Source organism: Nothoprocta perdicaria, unplaced genomic scaffold (assembly GCF_003342845.1).
Source record: "Nothoprocta perdicaria isolate Ctin4 unplaced genomic scaffold, notPer1 scaffold_52, whole genome shotgun sequence".
NCBI lineage: Eukaryota > Metazoa > Chordata > Aves > Tinamiformes > Tinamidae > Nothoprocta > Nothoprocta perdicaria.
This window is the reverse complement of record NW_020455777.1, coordinates 1089963-1113977: the sequence shown is the minus strand read 5'-3', so window position 1 is coordinate 1113977 and position 24015 is coordinate 1089963. Positions and strand designations below refer to the sequence as shown.

The window sequence follows — 24015 nt, the reverse complement described above, 5'->3', positions numbered from 1 at the left end:
TTCCATGATATTAAAAAAAAAAAACCAAAAACCAAACACAAAAACCACACACCGCCTTTGGAATAGTTACACTAAGAAAAAATGTGACCATTTGGTCTGCATATGATAACCAAAATAGGGAAATACTTAATTTTCACTGTAACAAAAGGAATACCCAGCAAAAATAAAACTGCTTTGAAATAGCCTTTGATAGAGTTAGAGAATTTAAGTGCAAATCTGAGACAGTGAGAATGAGGACTGCTAACAGACAATGAATTTACTTTCAAATTTGAGTAGGAAATCGACCAGAAATGTAGACCAAGGAACTATACATTTCTTCAAGCCAAGTCAATATTAGCATTTATTTTTTACAAATTATATTGATTTACTTATAGAAATATACAAAAGGAGTAGAGCCACAGATTACCAAGAGAATTGGATCATTTCTGACCAACAGCTGAGAAAATGAACAAAAAAAGGTAATATTATGATCAACTGCTTCTTGCACATGCCATAAAATCACACAAAAAGTCCAACAGACCTGTAATATATTCCTCCCCACCTCTGAATACRTTTCAATTCCCAGGTAAAGATGAATCAACAAAATTAAAATATTGTGCTGTTTTATTGGTGTAAAAATCACACAACTGCTAGTTCTGATTCTGCAGAGATACATCCATGCAGTTAAACATCTATGATCCCACAGCCAGAAGAAGCCATTAAATAGAATATCTGCTGTTAGTCAGCAATTAATGCAAATTTACATATGAGATCAAAAGGTGTGTATCATACAATATACAACAAATCCTAATACAGTACATCAACCTGAATAGCAGGATACACTCAGGGAACTCTGTTAATAGTGAAGCCTGACTATACGCCAGAGAAATAAGGCTTGAAAACAAGATGACAGAAGGTACCCCAGGATTCCTAAAAAGCAAACTGTTCATTTATTTATTTCTTTGTTTGTTTTTGCTGGGAATTAGACGTCCATAGAGGTATTGACACATTACTCRACAATACAATTTGTTATGGTGGAGACTGGTGGATGTGATCTGTTATTAAAAGGTAATGTGTGAAACATGCAATTACAGGTGGTGCTCAGGAAATGTGCAATCAGTATGTTTTGGATTTATACCCAACTTCTCACGGAAGGGATGACTGGAAAAGGTCTGCTTGACAAGACTATCCATTGTACCATAGGTCTTTGTGTGCATGCGGCTGAATGAGGATCATGAGCGGATAAAACATGAACACCTGGCAATCTGTGGTCACATTCCCTACGATGAAGGTGACAAACACAAAATGAAACGTGGCTGGCAGGGCCAACAGCCTGCAGAACACTGTCAGCCTGAGCAGGCTTATTGCAAAAAGACAGGCTTCCAGAAATTGGGAAGCATTTGTGAAAGGCAGCCTGGGAGATGGCTGTCAGCTGACAGCAGCTGATCTGCTTTACTCTTTTCTTGCACAATAAAATAAACACTTTAGTAAAATAAAGAGTTTGTGTGCTTAAACTTTAAAGTCAACTGATTAGCAATCCTCTTCTGCAAAGATGTTTCAATGGGGAAAAAAAAAGAAGCCACTAAGATTCCAGTTGGAAATTTTGGCGACAAACTCTGCAAACTCAAGTCCAAAGATCACAGATGCCCACAGGAAGTGTGAGAGGCAGTGTCACATTCAAGGAAAAGTTTTTCTGTACTGAAATTAAAATACATAAATACAAAAGCAGACAGATTGACAAAACAGAACCACAACATTTAATGTAGGACAGAGTGCACTGAGCTAAACGCATGGATCTTTAAATAGGCTTTGAAACCAATACCCCTTTCAAAATTAGTAAATTCACAGTTAACGGCAGTAGGCTTAAAGGTGAGAGAAGGGTCGAAGTTGTTCCAGTTGGACTTCCAGGGAGATTCTCTCTTCAAGAACATCCTACAAAAGAAAGATTTTCTACTCACTGTCCACAGAGAAAGAGTATTAACAATTCTCTCATGTGATGAAAACTGCTAAGTGTCAGCATCAGTTTTGAGAACTCCAAGACCCTTTTAAAATCTGGAGATTTTTTCCCATAATCAGAAGTTTGGCTACAGAATTTTTTCTAAATGAAAATCATTTTGCTCAAAATTGAAATTTAGTATTTCCCTTTACATCAGTTAGAYTCCATTTAGAATATTCCCTTCACATTACCTGTACCTACACAGTTGTGACCCACTGCAAATCTAGATGTAATATTTTCRAAAGAAGTCTGTTAAGGTAGGTCCTTCTGTTAATTAGAAGATTAGTATCTTCTTTTTTTTTCCTCGTTTTAGTTCTTATGGGAATTTAAAAATTTAAAAAGTCTATCTGCAGGCCAGATAGTACATAAGTTCAGTTAAAAATTTTATCAATTTCATCCATAGACATTGTAACCCTGAAGAAGATGGTAAAGGTGTGTGTGCCTACAAAAATTCAACAGGACAACAGCTTATCCTAGTTAAATTGATAACTTCTGTTCTGTTCTCTGAGCTGTGAGTTTTGCATTCCACACCATTTATTTTATTATGTAGTTTCATCTATTTGTAGTTTTGATAACTGAGGCTTGCTTTTTCCTTCAGAAAACAAATACCACCTTGATTATTCTTCTTAATGCTCTGCTTATAGGCATTTGATAGCCACAATAGCTACCCCGGATTATTAATAATTTAACATTTCACCCCCCACTCCTCATTTTTAATGTAGCTGAGAGCAAATCAAGACACTGGAAAGCTTATTTTCTAGTAGTAAAAATTATTATCCTTTATAATGCAACTTCCACAGAATTTGTCACAACTAGGTATCTTCTATAATCTATAAAAACAACTAAACATTTTAAATTGATATCCTCTATTGCATATCACTTGCATGCACAGATACCAGTTATAGTGCATCACTAACATCTTGCCCTCTTTGGATTTTTTTTTTTCCTTTAAGAGACAAAGATTATGGAGTTACCTTTAACTGCTGCTGTAGTTCACTATTCAATCTGGCCAAAACAGTGTTCGTTTCCTTGTTACGTCTGATTGATGCCTGAATTGCCTTCTTGTCCTTCCCCACTGATCTGAGAATAGATAAGAAATATTTTATTGAAGTCATTTTGCTGTTAACTGACTCTCACATTTACAGTCCCTCTTTAAGTGAGCAGAATCTCCTTTTCAACATTTAACTTGTTTCAGTGAACAAGTAAAAACACATTTTAAAAACTATCATAAATATATCTCGTGAAGCCCCAAAATATTATAGCATATTTACTCTCTTCTATTTGACTACTGGAATAGCCTACTCATGTTATGAAAAAGACTGCAGACTTACATTYTGGGCTGTTAATAGTGACCATTATCTAAAATTAAATACTACATCTTARTATCTTCATCACTATCATACTTGCAGAATTTAAGGGTTCATATTCCAAAAACCAAGATCATTACAAGGTCTCTAACATCAGCAGCTTCATGATGATTTAATTAAAAATAGAACCTAAACAAAAAAAGTCTGCACTTTAAACCAAAAGTAAAGCACTTTAAACCATTAAGTGACTATTTCAAACACACTGAAATTGCTCACATCTCTTCCCTAGAACAGAAAGCACGTCTGCTGCTAAAATGCAAACTTCCCAATAACAGATGTATGCATACACTTCTTGGGTTACCTAGGAATAGATGGCTGTGAAGCAAGAACAGCAGCTATGACACCTGTTTTCTGTGTATGTTCCTCAGCTTCAGGTCTTAGCTCATCTTCTGACTTTAATCTTCTGCGAAGAGGCTTTGGTGGTGGAGCAAGTGGGGTAGTGCCTTTACCCTGAGCCACAAAGCAGACACTATTACTTCTCACAAATACAGTGCATTTCTACTTAAACCATATCGGTCAGTTTGTGTTAATGTACACTTAGAACGAGTTACTGGCCAATTGTGAATTTACAGCCCCATCAGATATATCCTGATAGATGTCTAGTTGCATCCGCACAGAGCCTGGATAAAAACTAGTACTAAACTCCTACTCTAGTGGAAGGGCAGTAAATTGTTAAATGCTAACACTTGACATGCAAGTAAAAGTCCAGCAGTACAGCTGGCATAGCTGCAAATATATACAAATGCACCAACAACCAAATACATYGTGGTTATGATTCCTCCTTCCTCCACTATCTACATGCCTAAACCACAAAGTGGTTACTGTTACCAAGACTTAGACTAAAACACTTTTGRGTCACTTCTAAAACCTTGAATACTTAGATGTTTATCTTGATAATAAACTTATGAACAACTTGCGATGCAAAAATTAACCATATGTGAACCCATTTTGAGACTTTTAAGTGCAAGAGAACTGGATTCAAGTGGATGTTTAGCAAGTGGATATACACCAGACAATGGCACTCTTCCCGCGTGCACTTTGCATACCGCACTAGTGGGAACGCTAGCAGGTGCTTTGTCTTCAACTCTTCCATCTGCTTTGGCAACTCTAAGAGAACTTGCAGAATCAGAGGACTTTTCCACCTAAAGGGATTTTAAATGGTGTTTAGAAAATTATTGCTTAACAAATACTTAATTCAGCAGCAGTTGAAACATCCAGCAGTTATTGCTGGGTTTCTGAGACAACAATAGAGTTAACAGTTCATTCTAAATTTTAGTTCAAGTCTTCTTTAGAAGCGTATGATGGAATATAACAGCATCTACTCCAGATCAAAATCCATCAACCACTTTGGCCAAAAATACTCATCTGACCTAAAAGCAGRTTATAGAAAAGGCACAAAGGCAAAAGCTGCACTTTCAGAACTAAGAGCCTGATCTGTCTTCTGTAACAGAAATTTAGATTTTGATACAAAATCTAAATTCACCATGAAAAGCATGGTAATAATTTGCTTGAAAGTACTCTGCTTTCAAGCACTGGACATTTACAACACTGGAAGAGCTGTGAACAAAGTTAAATCTCTAGTGTTATAACACACATATGGGACAGGCTGCGACCAGATGACAAAACTCTACAGCTGCAATAACACCAATTTCTGTAATGGAACAGGTAACAACTGTTCCCCATCAACCTCGGTGTAAAATAATTTGCAGGTTTAGCTTAAACATTCAGCAGCAGCTTAACCTGACATAGCTCATTTTGCCATGAAATTCATGGGAAGTGCTCAGATTGTCTATCTCACTGATCTTCCTGTGAGATACACACAAGAAGCAGCAGTATCCTGCTTCAGGCAGATTTTTGAAGCATCACAGATTGATTTGAAACTGTTGATGCCCAAGGGTCCCAAAGAATTTAGAGTCTGTTTGGAAGAGGTGAATTAAGAGAAGGAAAATGAAGTAATTCATGTAGCTTCCGTAAGGCAGTAACAAATGGAAATACACCTTAAAGTTTCCAAATTCTGAGTCCAATGTCGTATAGTAGAAATATTTCAGAAAACCTACTACAGGAAGATTTTGGACCTCTATTGACCCTTTACTTGAGTACTAACACATTACTTTAGTAATTATCTAAGTCATTTGAAAGACTTGCAGAAACAACCAGAAGAGAACTCTCCTGCAATGAGTTTTACATGCACCAATACAAGTATGTTCATATGCACTCCATCTCTCCCCACTGAGAAACACAAAATCTTCTGAGTCAAGATCAAGAACAAAAAAAATCTTCTGCTTAGGTGTTTAATTAATACTCAAGTGCAATATATAATAGTATTTTAACAGTGAAAGTCCCCTAACTGTTAGGGGAATTAAGTAATTGATAATACCTTCCCTTCTGCTCACCTGCAAGCTTTCTGAATGTGTTTCAATTTCATCGTCATCTTCTTTGCTTACACCTGACACAGCAAATGCTTCAAACTGGCTGAAGTCTGCAAAATTTGGCTGCTCTGGTATTTGTTGAGGTGAGGTACTGGTATGAGCTATTAGGCCTTCAGCATCTACTGGGCGATGCACGTGAGGACCTGGACCCTACAATAAAACAACAGAAATTGTTAGTGACAGTTCTTGACATAATGGATATGGATGATGGATATGAATAATGGATAAAGTAACTTCCCCAACAGCAGTCTGTGGCAGAACACTGGTAAAGAAAGTTACCCTCTCCGCCTCACAACTTATGTTCTGTTGTTAGAACATCCAAGGGAAAAAAAAAAAAACAAAAAACAACAACAACAACAAAAAAAAAAACAACAAAAAAAAACCCAAAATCCCTACAAACACTCAACAGTTATCAACACAGGAATAGTTAACAGAATAACTCATCTAACTGAACCACCTTTTCTATGCATGACCCTAGAGATAGATGTATAGCAGGATTATTTACAGAAACTGGAGGGCAGGTCCATTTTCTGCTGCAGTAGAGCCCAGCTCGGCCATGTGAGGCTTACAATAGATTTTTAGCCTAGTTCCTTAGAGAAACATGCTTAGGTAATCCTACTGTGTGGATCTATGCATTTGTCATTGCATCCTCCTCCTCTTCAGATGTTTTCTGAATCCACTGACTGAAATCATGAAATTTCATAAAAGGAGATATGCAAGTAGAGAAGAGACATTACAAATGCTCTAAGCCTATGTACCAGGAGCTCCAATGTTATTGCACATCAGAGAAAGCGCACAGGAGACCACTTAAGAGTTACTTACACTGCAGAAACAGCTTCAGGCGAGAAAAAAAAGAAATCCATGAGAACTAGGCTTTACTCCTGGTGTTTATAAAACAGTTTTATACATAGGACRAAAAAAATATCTGCTCTATGACTCTGGACTGTAGCTGTAGTTGAAAAATAACTGAAAAGCAACACTACCAGCCTATCTGTACACAAGTTGAAGGATCCAGCTGATTAAGACAAGGAAAACATACCAAGTCAGACATATGGACATAGAGACGAGAACAAGACAAGTTTCACAGCACTTCAAAACAAGTCTCTTAATCTGCATTATATCCTATTCACAACACAGGAACRGGAATGAAAAGCTGCAAGCTTCTTGTCTCAACACAGAGTGCCAAAACTATTCATTGCTCCTCAATCTCTAGTTTAAGCTCTTCTCCACAGTTCCATCAGAAGCAATTCCTTTATCAAGAAAGCCTAACATACGACAAACCCCAGAATGTAACCAACAATGACAGTCCACTGCTTTCCCAAAATACTGGCCAATGATCCACATTTTAGAGAGCAGTTTTAATTTAGAGCAAGAGAAAGATACTACTGTTTCATGCACCAAGGTAGAGAGCATTTTTCTCCAAAAGTCATGTTACCTGTGAAGGCTGTGGTCTTGGAGGCACTGCAGGGGGATAGGCAACAACTCCAGCCTGTTGCTGTCCTGCAAGAGAAGCATTGCACTGGCTAAGACAGCGCTCTAAGAAAGCAGAGTAATAATCTGAATTTTCAAGTTGTCAACATGGAAAATTCTACGAGTGGTGCCTACAAATCAGTCTGTCACATTTAGGAATGTAACATCTCTTCAAACTTGCAGGTAAACAAACCAAGAACAGGAAGATAYTGTTCTTCAATTCTGTTTGAGACATGAACATGATTGTGATTTTCTGATCTTAAGTCTTTCTTTTAACTCCATTATAGACTTAACATTTCCTCGCACTTCATGATCCTGAGGTGACAAAATCCTTACAAGAGTGCAAAAAAACCCTTAATAACAGCATCAAAAGTGACATTTAATAATTTCCTCTTAAGTGAAGAATTTATGTTCCAAATCCCTTTGACAACAGAAGAACTCCTCTTGAAGGTAACAGATAGGTGCCATTCMGGACAGGTGGGTGCACTAACAAAATGGTTCTTCCCAACTCTGCCTCCCATACTCATCTACAAGACTACAATGCCAGATGCCAGTGCTCATAATTTACTTTTAAGTTACCTATTTAACCAAAGTGGCATATGATTCTTTTACATACGCAGTAAGGCTGGCAGCTTGACATTTTCAGCTTTTTCATTCAGAAGTAATATTTTTAAAATACATTCTAAAACTTTCCTCAATACATTCTAAAATGGGAGAGGCAGAGGGAAACAAAGAGAACGTACACAAGGAACACAGTGTAACTACCTGGGGTAACCGAAAAGGATCTGTTCAAATCTAAAGACGATGATCGAGAATGAGACTGATGAGGCCTTGGAGGGGGAGGAGGTGGTGCAGTATTGTCTGGAGAGGTTCCTGAATGTGACCTGCAAAATATATAAGCCTCTGTAGACTTTTTTTTTTTTTTTTAAAGACAATAACATAATTAAAATTCAACATTTCTTCAAAGTATGCAATTAAATATAAGTTTGATAGGTGGAAGGGAGCCTGATGATTGCTTTTGATTTTGAAGGCAACAAAATTACTTTTAAAGTTCTGATATTCTTTGATTTCACAAAGAGTTGTTTCTACATTTCTATTTGCTTTAATCACCATTCTCCAAATTATTCTCATCTTCCCTCTAGTAATTTATCTTGAGGGAACCTGTAGCTTGTAACAGACATCCCAAACAATGATAGTTCAGGAATGCACAATGCTCAATATAGTAACTGCACCCAGGTGGCAGTCACCATGATCTGCAAAATACGTAAGATGCGCTTAGCTGTTAAGCAGGATTTTAAGTTCAATGTCACCAAAAGAACACTGCATTTCTGCTGCCTCTGCTTGCAAGTCTACCAAGCTTAAGTAAGGAATATCACACTGTATGAGATGATGTGTGTGTAGGCATATCTGGCAGATTTCAGAGTATTAGAATATATATATATATTTTTTTTAAATACTCCATTGAAAATTTCCAAGTCTGTATACTTGGCAGGATCTTCAKCAACCAGCTCATTTTTTTGGTAGGATCACCATCTAGTGGCTACCTCTTGCAAGTCCACCAAAAACACACTCAGAAAGCATGTCGGAAGGATGAAGTGCTGTAGCACTTAAGTACAATTTAAGTGGTATTTACYGTCTACAATATTGTTATGAATTTTTCATTTAAAAGGCTGCTTACAGAAACTTCCTAGAGTAGGCCAAGAATGAAAAATTGACATGGGGTGTTAACAGCTACACATTCATTCAACTCAAAAAATTGAGTCTTTTCTACATGACTGACTAACTAGGACAGTTAAGAGGTACTCAAACTTTTACACCAAAACCTGAAGTTTCCAAATGTATAAATCCAGACATAAAACAGTTATCCTAATAAAAGTATCTGCTCTTCTCCTCTTCAGGAGGATGTCTCTGACACTGTACAACCCCTGCAGGTAATGAAACACAAATCTAATTACAATTACTCTTCTGGTTTTCACCTGCTAAGCTAGTAGTGTATTAAAAGCACATGTAGGATTAAAAAGGTAAAAGAGGGTTAAGAACACTCCTGAATTATCATTACCTGACAAAATCTTGTCAGTTTTAGCTTCTTCAAAACGGTGTACTCTGAGCTTATGGTAGAATTRAGGAGAACACCGTGTTTATAGGTAAAGTTACAATTAGTAAAACAGTTATCAAGGGAAGGGAGTAAGAAAAAGTAGAATAATAATTTCATGGGTACACACTGGCAGATCTGGAAGCACAGAAGCCATCTGTGCCAGAAATGGGTGACTCAGTTGCTAATTGATCTACACAAGTCATCAAGGGAACCCAACCCAAAAATCAGAGACAAAAAGAACATGCTACAATGAGAACAAATAATAAAAAAAACCCCATCATCTTGATAGGACAAAAGCATACATAGAATCAGGACAGAGAATCAGATTTGCCATTAAGTCACAATGGGGTAGAGTTTTCAAGATGCTGTACTGAAAGGTCATTGCAAATCTGTCTTTTTATTGAAGTCATCCTAATTATTTTTGTTTGGAAACTTACCTTTAAAGCTGATTGTAAGATGGTTAATGATATAGCTGGTTTTAAATCCTATTCGGTCACAGATTTAATGGGGACAATTAGCACCAGCTTGTACAGCACATTCTCTTAGGTCATAAGATGCATTTTTGGTTATGTGCTCACATAGCTTCCTCTAATACCTTAATTTATACTGGGCCTGAGACTGTCATTTATTTTACCCAAGCTCATTATTAACGCAGTGAGTTGCTCTTGTGATATTTTTATTTATTTATTACAGAGAATTATCAGGTCCTTCTCCTTAATGCGAGATATGGTATTTAAAAATTCAGTTATAAGTAATATTATGATCACATGTGACCATACTCCCTTGAATTTAAGTTTTTAATCAAATCTTTCATTGATCAGAGTTTCAGTTGATTGGCCTATTGCACACAACTCTTTTAGACTACTTATGTTTTTGAATTTTCCCTTTACACATTAACAGCAATGGCATACATTTCTAAGAGATTAGAAAACAGACTCGCTACAGACTCTGGTAAAGTAACAGTCTGGGCTATCATTTTAAAAGCTATTTTTCAAATAAACAAAAATTCATAACAGGGAAACTAAGTTTCTTTAAACAACTTTAGCTTGTTTATTCAGCTACGACTCTACTGACCGTTGTCGTGTTACAGTGCTTCCGATTTGTTCTGGATCTGAAGTATAGGAGTCTGAACTGCTGTAACCATCTGCTGGGAGAAGGAAAACACAACATTTCATACACATTTTTGCATCATTATTGTACTGTAACAGATACAGTTTATACAAAATTTCAAATGACCAAACACAATTTCATGTCCTTGTAAGGTATCCTCAGGACGGGATTCAAAACTCTGGGCTTTACACAATTGAATGAACTAAAACAAGCCAAACTCAGTCCTCAATAATACAAATTGCTGGTTACTACTGAAACAGTGTTCAGAATAAACAATGACAACGATGTTATATTTAAAATATAAAAGGTAAGTTTCCTAAATGTAGTTTTTATCATTTGGCATTCTATTACTTGTTATTAATCATATATTTACTAATTATTATTATAGAGCCCTGGCACAGGCTGCCCAGGGAGGTTGTGGAGTCTCCTTCTCTGGAGGTCTTCCAAACCAGCCTGGAAGCAACCCTATGCTCTGGGTGCCCCTGCAGGTGCAGGGGAGTTGGACTAGATGATCTCTAGAGGCCCCTTCCAACCTTAACCATTCTGTGATTCTTCAGGATTCACTCCAAAGGTGTTAACCATTCAAGTCATTCTTCATTAAAAGAATGTGCTCTCACAACTACCTTTGAGTTACTAGAGTGGCTTCATCGCAAACCAATGAGATGAGAAATCCAGAAGTCTATCAATTTTGTTAAGAGCTAAACCAGAAGAGCTTGAAAATTTATTTTTCATGACATGCTACATGAATCTGAAAAGCAGAATCAAATACTACTTATTCAACTTTCAGTACACTTCAATACCTCATTCTGAATTTAAAACAGAAACAGAAGGACGACAAAACAGCTAATAGGAAACAGATACTGTYTGAACAGAGATAGCAGGAAGGGTTTGAGGGAAACATCTCCAAGGACATCAAGACTAGTGTCTTCCTTTTCTTTCTTTAAGAAATACTTTGTTAGAAATCCCTTCATTCTTATGTCAAGTTTATACTCATTTCATGGCATATGCACCTAGCTAGGTTTCATCCACTGAAAATTTATCAGCTTTACACTTTCCTTAATTAACAGTGATTAATTCTTAATCAAAACTTTCCTGAATTTAACATCCAAAAGTACTGCAATACTTACTAACTGTATTTCCAGCTGTATATTTTACAGATGAACTCATTTTGTTTTCTTCTGGGAGATCAGCTGGTTTCACAAGTAATGGACTAGTAGGGTTAGCATGATCTAGATAAGAAAACAAAAGTTTAAACAAACATACTCAAACAAGCCTTTGCTTTTCAGGCAAAAGTTTTTTTAAAAAATCACCCCTAAACTGAAGGGCTGTATTTAAACTAATTATTTAATTTTAACCACGTGTTTATATTTCTTGATGCTCAGGGTTTGGGATATTTACCTATTTACAAGGTTAGCAAAATACTGAAATATGAGAACAAACAAATATGCACAAAGGTTATGTGGGGTTATGAGTTTCAGGTTGCGTTTATAAATTGAGACTGTGGACTCCTCTATTCCYAAAAGAAAAATACTAAGCAAGTTTGTTGAATCGTTGCCTACCAATCCTTTCAAATGCTTTTAGTTCTAGCATCCTACTGGGTTGTCATATCAGATTTAAAGGAATAAACTCAGTATATCTGACTGCRGGAAAATAAGCCATCTCTACACAGCTCAATTTCATTAACTGCAGAACACAGGATTTACCAAGGCAGGCAACCTTCCCAATCTTCCTCCTACAGTTTCCTCCTTTATTTAAKGAGGAAAACCTGAGCATTCTCTCAGAGTCAAACAAATCTTTACAACCACACCTCTGAATTACTCCAAGTGACCATCTCCTGGAGACAGTGAACTTCTCACAGTACCAAACAGCCAACTCAGACTCTGCACGTATCAGAACAGTAGTGTAATAGCTTAACACACACAATGTCAGGAACAGTTACACTGACTGCAACTCCAGATATTTTTATCTACCTATWTGGAAAAAAAAGCAGAGTTTTTAAGGAAGCAAAGCCAGTTCTAACTGTACAAAACTTTCCTGATTAGCAAGTGAAAAACATCCTACCACTTCCAGTTCTTTTAAGCTCCATTTCCTGCATGTGGATTTTGCTTGGAGTCATTCTAATGGGAACTGGGTGCACAATTGCAGTATCCTGTGGAAGAGATGGAAGAAGTGACGTCAATCTCATATCAAATCATTAAGTCTCTCGCTCCATGTAAAAACAGTTTCCAAACAGAAATTGACAAATTTAATTTTTACAGAATTTCAGGGAGTTGAAGATACCCCCTGAGCCCCAAGTCTAAACAAGCATACATAGCATAGCATTCTATTATAAAAAGGCACTAGAAATTTTTCTACAGTTAACTGTGACTAAAGTCATTAGGATCTCTATTTTGTTACCTTTCTGCCAACGTGTGTCATACTGGTATCTGTCACTTCCAATGCATCTCCAAAACAAATTTCAAAACCCCACTCCCAGGTATTACCTATGATGTCTCTAGAGGTTAATAGGCTCTTTAAAACTGCGTTGAGTACTTCTCTAATTTACCAACTTGGCAGCAGTTTAAGCCAAACAGTTTCAGGTATCTTTAAAATGGTAAAATCACTGAAACTTCACCAAACACTGAAATACACCCTTAGGTAGGCATTGACTTTATTCCTAGACATTTTCTTGTATCTCAGGTTAGGGACTATGTTACTACAATGTACATTATGGACAGCCCTTTTCATTTGTTTTGGATACCAAGTGTAGAGAGCTTAAAAAATAGTCCAAACTCTTACACTTTCCCATGTGTAACAAAAACATGGACATACTCATTGGAAATGTTTTTTCCTGTTATCTGTCTTCAGAATTTGTGAACAGATCGGCCAGTGACAGCACAAAGAAACAGAGCATATTCTGTCTACAGGTTTATATCAAGAGGTTTCAAATATAAAAGAGGTTTCAAAACTGCTTGGGCAACGAAGCTTTCACTGTTCAAGCAGACCCACTTTCACGAAGCACAGCACCTTTACGTGAATAATTTCTAACAACCATTTAAACTGGGCTGTGTTACTCTTTTGCTGTGAATATAAATTTTTAAGGCCACTTTAATAACAGTTCAAACACCTGTAACATAACTTAGCATGCTATCAACTTTCACTTAAAATAGGCAAGTTATGTTCATATACATGTTCATACAAGAATGTGCTTTTTCACTCCTCCTACATATATTTTCCCTACAAACAGACCGCTTCCCCAACAGTAAGAGGAAACAGTCTAAGAATTCCCTCTTTGGGTGTTCTTTGACAAATGCTCAAGAAAGCCAAATGTCTCCACTGGAAACTCAGGGGAAGTTTTTGTGGAACTCAGGCCCGCAGCATCGCTGTGGAGAYTACTGAGATCTCAGAAGTCTGCACAGTACTAACAGATATCTCATGTCACTTGTTTCTTATTTCAGTATGAAAAAAGTCTCTAAGTCAGTTGTAGGGAGAAATATTTTAGTACACAAAGATGTTCACTGCCCTTTAAAAAACTACTGTACTTGTAGTTGTTTTAGAAATATGAGTAAAAAGCCTAATTTTAAAAAAGTCCCTGTTCAGTAGTTTCATATATACATTAATATGTATTTTCTGCTTTTAAAAGTATCCACATATGTGGAAAATATTTACACTTCAGACTCTTATTTGCTAAATGATAGGTAAAAAATTATGAATTTATTGTGGAAAAAATGAAGTTATAACTACTTACTATTGAGCAATTATGTAAGAAACTAAACTAGGAACTGATTTCAGATATGTGCCATTTAGAACTTCAAAAACACAAGTCTACTGTAGAGATGAAGAGTGTTGATTTTTAAGTATGACATTTCAATTTGCTTTGAATATATTTTAAGGACAAGTTGGGGTTTAGAAATACAGCATCTAGAAACAGTATTTCTAATAAATATCACTTATTTTCACAGACTACCTCTCTCATATATATATTATATATATATCTCTAAACACACATATACTTTTCTTAAACACAAGTCACCTATCAGAAGTATCAGAAGCAGTAAAACACATACTCAGTGCATCTACTATGTTTTGTTATACAAACAACTTAAAAAGAGTGCTAACAATGATAATTAAACCAGTGAGCAAAGCTGGATAAAAGCACCTAAAAATTAAAGTAATTCCAATGCACTTCCAATCTGCTTCAGTGCTATAAAAGTTTAAAATGAGCAAAACTTGAAGCGCTACTGTAAATTTCTGGCTCCAAAGCTTGGSTAAGTATTTAACTACATTATCATTCCGAGCGCTCTGCACTAACTAAAGCATTAAAACAGCAAAGGACTTAGCTGGAGAAATACTAAAAGTCTTATTAATAAGCAACATGGTAAAAGCATTGGAGTATTAAATACTGCATCCATTAAATCTGAGATTTCCCCCCTTCCCTCCTTTAGGTTGGCATCGTCAGCTCTAAGATTTTGTGCAAATCAAGCTCTGCAATTAGAAGAGATATTAAAGATAAAATTACAAGAGCAACAGATTTATTGCTAGGACTGAGAACTGCAATATGTTACTCACTGAATATTTTCAGAAAGCCTTTACATTTCTATACTTTGCGTGATACAAGCTTGGAAGCAGTGTTGCATGGCATCAAATTCAAGAAAAGCTCTTTGATATTAAAAGTGAATAGTACCAGAGAACTTATATTAAAAAAAAAAAAAAAAAAACCTGCCACCATTCCCAAAAGAGCAGTCCATGGCATCATGCATAACAGGTAAATACAATGTATGGAAATCAGTGTTAATAAAATTAATTTCAAACAAGCAAGCTAAGTGATTGACTTACAGGATCAGCTGGTGCAATGTTAGAATCAAATTGGGTCAGAGTTTGYGAGCTTGAAGAGCGTTCGCTAAATGTCTCCCACTGCTGAACAGACAGAGGAGAGAAGTCAGCATGATGAGAAAGATGGGAGCAAAAGATCACCGAGGAGATAGAGCACCGTAGTTCAGAGGTTGCACTGGAAAGCACTGTACTGTATGTAAATCCATGTTGGTAGACACTGAATCTTCTCTTTCAACCTAAGAAGGCTGTACAAGACTGCTGCCTGCCAACATTATGAAAAGTGAATAATAAATACACAGGTACACAGAAGTATTTTAAGAGCCTGTGCTTGTCAATGAAAATCACACAAATTAAAAAGCTGCTTAAGATGCTGAAATACTGTAAAGCTACCAGTACCATACTTCATAATTATAAAAGGAAGAGAGAGGTTCTTAATGTCCAAAAGATGTCCAATTTCAAATGTATTTATCAAATAAGATTTTCCTTTAAAATTTCAGACAAAAATACTGAGCAGAGCGCACTAATTGAGCCCAGCTTGCCAGTGCAACCCCCGAGAAATGACTGTTCTGTAAAAGAGGATGTTTATAAGCCTCAATTATCAACAATGCACAGAATTAAATTCAGGTATACTACTGATTGCTAAAAGCAAACAAGTCAAAATCTGAACAGTTTTACAAGATATAGGCATGCAGTATCAATACATAATTGTCATAGTCCTCATGCTTAACAAGTCAAGAAATAGCCACAGTTGGATCAATGAAGTATCACAGTACATATAATAAATCTGTGATCCAGAGACTAGATTACAAAAGGCATGAGGAACTGTTTACATTGCGGTAAAATGAATTGTCTAGTTTTAAACAGTACAGCAAAAAATACAGATAAAAGATTTTTAGTGCTCAGAAAATTTGAACACAAAGATATTAGTACAGCTATGAAAACAAATGAATACTCCTGGCCCACATCTACAGCTATTTGTCTTGTAAAGATTTCCAGAAGAYACCAGATGAACCATGGTTGTTAGCCAACCTAATTCTCACGCATTCCTTCATTCCATACWATATTCAGTGAACAGCCTGCATATGAAACTTGCTTAAACCAGTTATTCCAGCTTATGAAAACTCCTAGAGAAGTGTTGTTTTTAATCAGCTGAGATKAGGAGATTTCAGAACTTCAGTTACAGCATAAATCATGGGCTTCTGCTGCCCTTTTTACACAGAATTGGTCCTTTGTCATACTCCTAATAGAGCCTTTAACAGGGATATAAACTTTCCCTCCCCATGCACTCTCCCCTCCCCGCTGCACATATCCTCAGTGTCTGTGCTTYCCCTCTCCTCCTGGTGAAGAAAGGGCAACCCAGCTCTGAAGTAACTGCAGCTACATGAGTACCTCAGTTTCAACAAGCTAGACACTTAACCCCTGAGGTTCTGCCAGCTCTTTCCTTGGACTGGCCTTTTGCCCTCACAGAGCTGCTCATTTTCATGAGATTTGCAGTAGCATCTATTTAAGACTAGGACTACCCTTTTAAGTACAACTCAGCCTACGGCTTCCAAGTTACTGGTGAGACTAGCTTGATCACAGAAATCGTGCTGCTTTATTTTTTTTTTTTAAGACAGTATCCAAATACCAGAATCAAGGCTGAATCTTAAGGCTACATCAGAAATGCTGATTTTTTTTCGTAAGCCTAAAATTGTGGTATGTTGAATGTACCTTTAACTCTGCTTCTCTGGGAAGGACATTACTGCAGGACATTTAATAATCAACCTTAGGTTCCCTAGTGGGAAGGGAGATCTTTTAGAAAACCTTCAAGCTGCTCAGGAGAAGCAGCCATCTGCGCACCATTGCAAATATTACCAAAGGCTGCTGAGGCCTTGGTTAACAGAAGTATACATAGTAAGTACTGACTTAATCTCAAACTCTGTGTATGGTTTAAGAAAGAAACTGAACACACCTGGTTACTTCCCAGATTAAAACTCTCACTAAAATATCTGTCTCCCAGACTCTCAGAAAAACTTATCAGAAGATTAAATCCTAGCAACTAAAACTAACCACCTGAATTGTTACTAAAAGGTGTAAACATTTGAAAAAAGGTCAAGAGTTGTGAACTCAAAATCAACTCCCCCTGTCCTAGCTAATACGATATCCCACTAGACAGTTTTCAAAGAAGTTTAAAAGGCTTTTTCAATTTTTTACATTCTCAGAACTAAGTGTTCAGACTACAGACCAGACAAGTGCCTAAATGAGAAAGAAGCAATGAGTGAAAACATGTATGAGTTTTTTAATGAGTTTCAAAAGTAAAGTGGACTTTAATTTGACAMTTTAATTTGAGGTTGAGGCTGATGCTCTGGTCCATGCTCATGAGTTGACCCCAAGTCATTCAAACTCAAACTTTTGAGGCTAACTGGGATGAAAACTGTCTGAAATGTGATTTGCTCCAGAGCTGCAGAGCTTTTTCAAACAACCTCTTTGAAAATGAGTTATGAGAGATTCAAAGAAATATTCTGGCGCCTGAAGCAATGCAAGTTGATTCATGGCACTAAAACCTTCAGGACTTTAATCTGACTCATGATGGAAGGAAAAGGATGAGAAACAAAACACATACATAGTCATATAGGTTAAAAAACAAAACAAAAAACCCCACAGCAATTCCTTAGTGTTAGATGAAACCCCCCCATATGTTTCACCAATTTCTTATCAATAGATTTTTAACTCTCATTTTAGCATTTTAGTATAATTAGTGTCATTAGTGTTTGCTAGTATATTTAGTCTGACAACTTTTCCAAACCTTTTAAAGTTTTCTGATTTTCAGAGCAAAAATACCACATTGTCTATTTGAATGGAGAATGTCAGTTACRTAAGGGAGATTTTTGGCTCACAAAATAGTCACATTAGTGGAGCAAAGTTAATGACAACAGTTCTTTAATTACAGTTGCATTGGGCACCCAAGGAATCCGTCCATTTGTGTGTCAGCTGACCAAATGATTAGCTTATTAAACCCTTATTACAAGTACAGGGGAACACATCAACATAAAACTTGAAATGGTTGCAGACTTGTAACTTCTGGGCAACAACTGAGCATCTCTGCTCAACTCTTTCCTAAAGCAYAGCTTCTACCAGCAGTCTAAGAGCCACCCTGCTAAACGTAACAGCTAAGGATCACTAAAGCTTATCCTTACACATCTGATTTAATGATAGCATCATTATAAAGTTCCCAATTGTCACTAAAAAGCAAAGCAGGCTCTTATCTTCCCTCCCAAAAGACGAACTGTTGACAAATAGATGAACATGAAAATGTCATCCACTCTTGCCTTTTACCCCTAAAAGGTCATTTTCACCCTGACTCCTCTTGGGTTTGTCAAGGTATACAACTTCCCACATGCTATTCACGGGAAGGCTAAAAGGGGAAAGGGAGTGAACGGGAGGGAAAGCAAAAAAGCTCTTTACCTGTAAGATTCAAGAACGACAGTTGTACCTGTAAGTGAACATCTCAGCTACTAAAACAAATTTTAGACACTTCTTAAGCACCTCAATATTAAATGAAAAGACTTTCAATATTTCCTTTAGTTTTCTTAAAATGAAATGTAAGCCTACATACATATAGTATGAGTGCATGCAGGAGTACCAGGTGTTGTCTGTGGACCTCAGTTTTGAGGGTCACTCTACAGTGCATAACATTTTTTTAAAAAAAATCAGTGTAAGTGTAATTTTTTACTTTTCAGTTTATCATTTGAGCATCTCTTAAACAGCTCTTAAAATAAAACAGTAGCTTATTCAGAATAAATTGCAAAACCAAAAATCTTAAAACAGAATCACCAAAAAAATTTTGGGATAATGAAACCCTTACAGATATTTTTTAATCAAAAATACTTGTGAAAGTCCTTGGGGTAATTTAGGTTTTAAATTCTGATAAAATACCGGCTTACTTGATAGACAATCTTATCTAGATGATAAAATTAATAATACCAGTATTACATGACAACAGGAATGTATTATTTCAATATAGTCAAAGGTTGGCTTCAGATTAAATTTTAAATCTGTGCTTCTAAAACAGAGCTAGAGCTTCTCTACCTTACTGGCAAGATACTTTACATTTTAAGAGATATTCACCTTCATAAAAAATAGTCTAAATGACCGTAACTGTCAATATTTACTTTGTAGTTTTGCGAAAGTTTGGTGTTTCTATGAAAGTCTGATTAAAAACCACAAGAATCCAAGAACAGATTAAGCCTCCAATAAACACGAAACAAGATCATTTTACGATTTATATAAGGCTTAGGGAGTATTAATGGCAACATTTTAAACAGTAGCTTGTCTCATCACGGGACAGGTGACCAAAGTAAACATTACCTTTATTACAATTAAACACACACAGAACCTTTTTCAATGTCTGTTGTAGGGCTGAAGTTTGTCAATGCCGTCAATCCGTAATCGACACACTGCTTACRCTGAATTAGGGATGTGTACACACCGTCGTACTGACTTTGGCAATGCAAATTCTTAGAATGAAAGCATGTGCTAACCTCACTGCTCTGATTGAGCTCTGGCCAGGTCTGGTTTAGGGAAGGCATAGACGGAGACTTGCTTGGAGGTGCTTCTGCTGGAGAGCTGGCGTAACCTACCTCAGCGGTCTGTTCCCCAGCTTCTGAAACGACAGGAACCACTATAAACCAACTGCATTCAGCTTCATCTCACAAAAAGCTGCTCCATTTCACAGGAAGTACCTCTTGGTTCTGACTTTTCCAAGTACTTAGCAGCAGACCAAACACACTCATTCATATCCAATGTTCTATTTCTAATGCATTGCCTTCATTCTCAGCATCTCCCTGAAAAGCAGACTTTGAAGACTGTCACACTTCTGCACCCTTTGCTCCRGGTTTTCAAATGCATGAACACTGAATACATGTCAAAATAAATGTAATTTATACCTACATTATGACCAATTAACTTCAGTAACATTTATTACCTCAAATTCAGAACCAACGAGAAATTTAAAGAATAAAACATTCCCTTATATGAAAGGTTAACACAAGAACAATATATCAACATAAACAGAAAATAAAGGTAAAGCAAAACATAAATTCTGAAAGGATGATTCTACAAAGAATATTTTATGTTTTAAAGCTCCCTACTAAGACACTGTAGTTTAAGTTCACTGACTTTTAAAAACTGAACAGTCTAGCAGCTGTCACTTTTTCCAGATTTCCAAGTACWACCCTTTGAAGAAGCCTTTCCTTCAAAGTTACTCAAATTCATGAAGTTGCACAGTTATTTCTGTTCTAAATTATAAGACAGGGTAAATGAAATGTGAATAGCAGTTTAAGTGTTCTGCAGAACTCAGAAAAATCCCACATAAGAGCGTCTTCTAATTTGTTAGCTCTAATAATGCAGACAAAAGCAATGTCACGAGCTTCAAATAGGCAGATGTCCAGACTACAACTGTACAATTTTAGTAAGAGTACAACTGTACAACTGTACAATTTTTTGACAGCGTGACCGATAAGCAGCTCGACAGACTAATGTAAATTTGGAGTCCAAAGAAATAATAGTCTGAACAAGGCAAAATACTATACAAGAAGGAAGAGCTTAATGGAAGTTAGCCACTTAAAAAGGACTGCTTTAAATGTATTTTTTTTTTAAATAATCAGATACTTGAAGATGACAGATTGTAAAAATGCATAATACAGTATTCYGAAAACTGATTTATATAAAAAGGCCCTGGTGCTATGAGCCCATAATACTGCTTGCTATCTTTCATTTGGAAGGTATCTAGACAAGTCCAATGTCAAATGGAGTCGCATGCCTTACAAAAAAAATCTCCTCCTCTAAAACAAGCCAGTCGGTGAATTTATAAAGATYTGCACAAACCATAAACATAAGGAGGACGTCAACTGGTTACTGTCATTAAGCTCTCAGAAACACAAATCATGAAAGATTCTCCATAAAATGTCAACAAGCAGCRAGTTTTAATTATTTTCGGTATTTCCTTAGCATTCTAAGTGGCTTTACTAAGAAACAGAACAAGTCAAAACAAATTTTAATGAGAAAAGCATCTTGCACTGGAAAAATAACCTATTGTCTATTGATAGGGAAGATATCAGCAACAACAAACTAATTTATTTTCTTTTTCTTAAAAGGAAAGTTACTGTTGCAGCTATCTAAAGATAAATTTAGAGAATAAGGTAGAAAAGGTCTTGAATTCTGAAAAGGGTTCATAGCTTTTTGAAATTCAGATTAGCTTTTTTATTGAAATATTCAAGTTTATTTACATAGGAACTGGTATTTCAGTCTTTTCAACTGCATATCAAGAAAATCTTCTGTCAAGACAGTTGCTGGGAACTGTTTTACACCACAGTGTATGCASAGAAACAGACAAGTACTTGCAAAACTAGTCATCGTGGATTTTTGTCATGCAGTTGTTTCCTTCTGCAGATCCTTACCCAGCCACACCTCGCTCTGAAGGGCTGCTGTTTTGCAACTGCTAGTATCGCTGTGAATGCAATCACAAACTTAATTGGAGCTGCTGCGACCCTTACTGCTTTAATGAAAAGATTCAACTCAAATGAATCAAATGGAAAGTGGTTCRGAAAATGTTTGGGATATACTGTAAAACTGCCACAGTATTCCTGAAAACACCTTAAAAATGCACATTCCTCTCCCTAATTACAATAAAGATATTAACATTAAAAAAAAATCTGACATAGGCCACAAGCCATAGGGCCAGAGCGTTATTCTGTCATAAAAATAACCAGCTATAGATGGGCTTCATACAAGAGTGATACATTCACGTTCGCATGCAAGAGACTGCAAGTATCAAGCATGGAGAGCTGCAGTGTGGAAGATGAAGGGAAAAAGCTCTAACAAAAGGACAGAAATAAACTTATCTCTATTTCGTAAGTTTTAACGATGAGCTTAAAACTGATAGGCAAAAGGAAAATAAAAATCCAAGTAATTCACTTTCTTGAAGTGTTTCAATACACTTTCTTGAAGTGTTTCAAAATATTATTTACAGTAAACCTTCAGGAAGCAGGAAACAATCACTAGTACAATTTTTCCTTGAAAAAAGTTACATCTCACAAGAAAACACAGTGAAGATACTCCAGTGCCCTAGTTTGCACTCCCCATCTCCGAAAAGACTGTTGGAAGCAAACTTTCTGGAGCACTGCTGCTAAGGACAAACTGCTAAAATGTCAATGGTTAACTTCCCCAGGCTGACCTGCAATCATCAAGCTGCACCTGCTTAACTTGACCTGCACACCACCCTGAGCATTGACCTCCTAGGAGCTTCATATTTGGATTAAAACATTAAACATATACCAGAGTCAAATTACTAACTCCTCCTGAAGTCCATTTAGAAATTCAGGGGATAGATCATGCACAGTGCTAGAAAGACTACGTGTTTCCACCACTGGTGGCTCAACTGAAAAAAAAAATAAAACAAGTTAAATAAAACTGAAGTTTGTAAGAGCTGACACTTTTAATTTCAGTTATTAGTGACATCTGTAGACAATCAACTAGACAATTTTTTAAAATTTAATTTACAGACTCCAGTTACCTTCCGATATTCACCAGAAGGAATCAGATAATTTTTTTCTGGTAATCTTCTCCTTCTACTAAAGGAAAGCTAATTTTTCCTACTTTTAGAAAGAATTTCCCCCCCCTGTCCCCCCCCCAGCTTTAAAACACACTTTGTACTTCACAAAAATAAGTTACACAAGTTTTATATTAACCAAATTGGCTCTAAAACAAAAACACCCTAGAAAACCTTCCGGTTTAATATCTAATTTATACTATAACGTTTACAGACAGTTTTTTCTTAACAATGACAGAGAAAACCTCTGAATTGATAAGGCAATAAAAGCCTACTTGKAGATATTTGTTTGTACAGACCATTGGTATAACTGTGTTATTTCACTTCTTATCATGATGCTGCTTGGCCAGGACTTTTAAACTTCTCATGGAGCCAAGCTACTCCACAAAATGGTTTAATTATTAAAACATGTTTTAGTTCAAGAACTTGTCAATAGTTATCAGGTGAAAACCTTGCAGCCTTATTCCCTGACATCCTAGAGACACAGGATGAAACTACTCCTTCAACACGTTTACTAAAAAGGAAAATAAAACCTGTACAGCCACTGTAAAACCTGACTTTCCAAAGCAAAGACTGCTCATTAAAAAAGAAATGAAACTTCCATCATTTTATATCATGACTTCTGTAGCTGTCATATTTCTGCAGTTACTGTATCCGGTTTAAAAAAAAAAAATCACACTTCCAAATACAGAAGTAATCAGTACTTCAAAACCCCTTAACAAGACTTAGCCTTCATAACCCTAAAAAACTGGTAACTACAAGAACAGCAAAAAGATGTCAAGTTTTAATCTAAAAATTCCCAGCCTCACTATCTTTAAGGAGAAGTGGGAAGTAGTTAGTTTAGCAGCAGTAGTACTAACAGGAAGTACTGAGTACACAACAAAGTGTGTAGTGGGCCTCAAAAGCGCCAGGATTATCTGAGTTTTACTCCAGGCTTTAACCCAGGCGGTGTGCCTCTAGGTCTGCAAATCCATTCACTTTGATAAGAATGGTATCTTATAACGAATTATTTGTAAAGTTARTCTCACAGATGGTTATATTCTCAGCTCTACAAAGATTCATCATTCAACTCATTCAGTGATTTCTCTGAGAGTTTTTCTCTCAGAAAAACTGGGGTCCATCCAAGAGGGATGGGGTCCATCTTTCTCAAAGAGGGAAGAGGGCCCTGG

At 36.4% G+C, this 24015-nt stretch overlaps 1 protein-coding gene across 6 annotated transcripts in view; it reads right to left on the bottom strand.

Moving 5' to 3' along the window:
• Positions 1-451: 451 nt before the first annotated feature.
• The window catches only part of REPS1 (RALBP1 associated Eps domain containing 1), a 54405-nt gene continuing 30841 nt past the window's right edge, over positions 452-24015 (bottom strand). Inside the window, exons 9-20 of one of the 6 annotated variants that reach the window (XM_026048180.1) lie at positions 19779-19900; positions 15262-15342; positions 12508-12595; positions 11574-11675; positions 10411-10483; positions 8007-8125; positions 7207-7271; positions 5736-5921; positions 4389-4484; positions 3644-3792; positions 2950-3055; positions 452-1911 (exon numbers count right to left, since the gene is read on the bottom strand). In XM_026048180.1, the coding sequence (XP_025903965.1) occupies positions 1843-1911; positions 2950-3055; positions 3644-3792; positions 4389-4484; positions 5736-5921; positions 7207-7271; positions 8007-8125; positions 10411-10483; positions 11574-11675; positions 12508-12595; positions 15262-15342; positions 19779-19900 (1256 nt within the window). In that variant the 3' untranslated portion in view covers positions 452-1842. Of the gene's footprint in view, positions 1912-2949; positions 3056-3643; positions 3793-4388; positions 4485-5735; positions 5922-7206; positions 7272-8006; positions 8126-10410; positions 10484-11573; positions 11676-12507; positions 12596-15261; positions 15343-19778; positions 19919-24015 lie in introns of all 6 variants that reach the window. The other 5 variants (XM_026048181.1, XM_026048183.1, XM_026048184.1 and 2 more) reach the window with 5 other exon arrangements.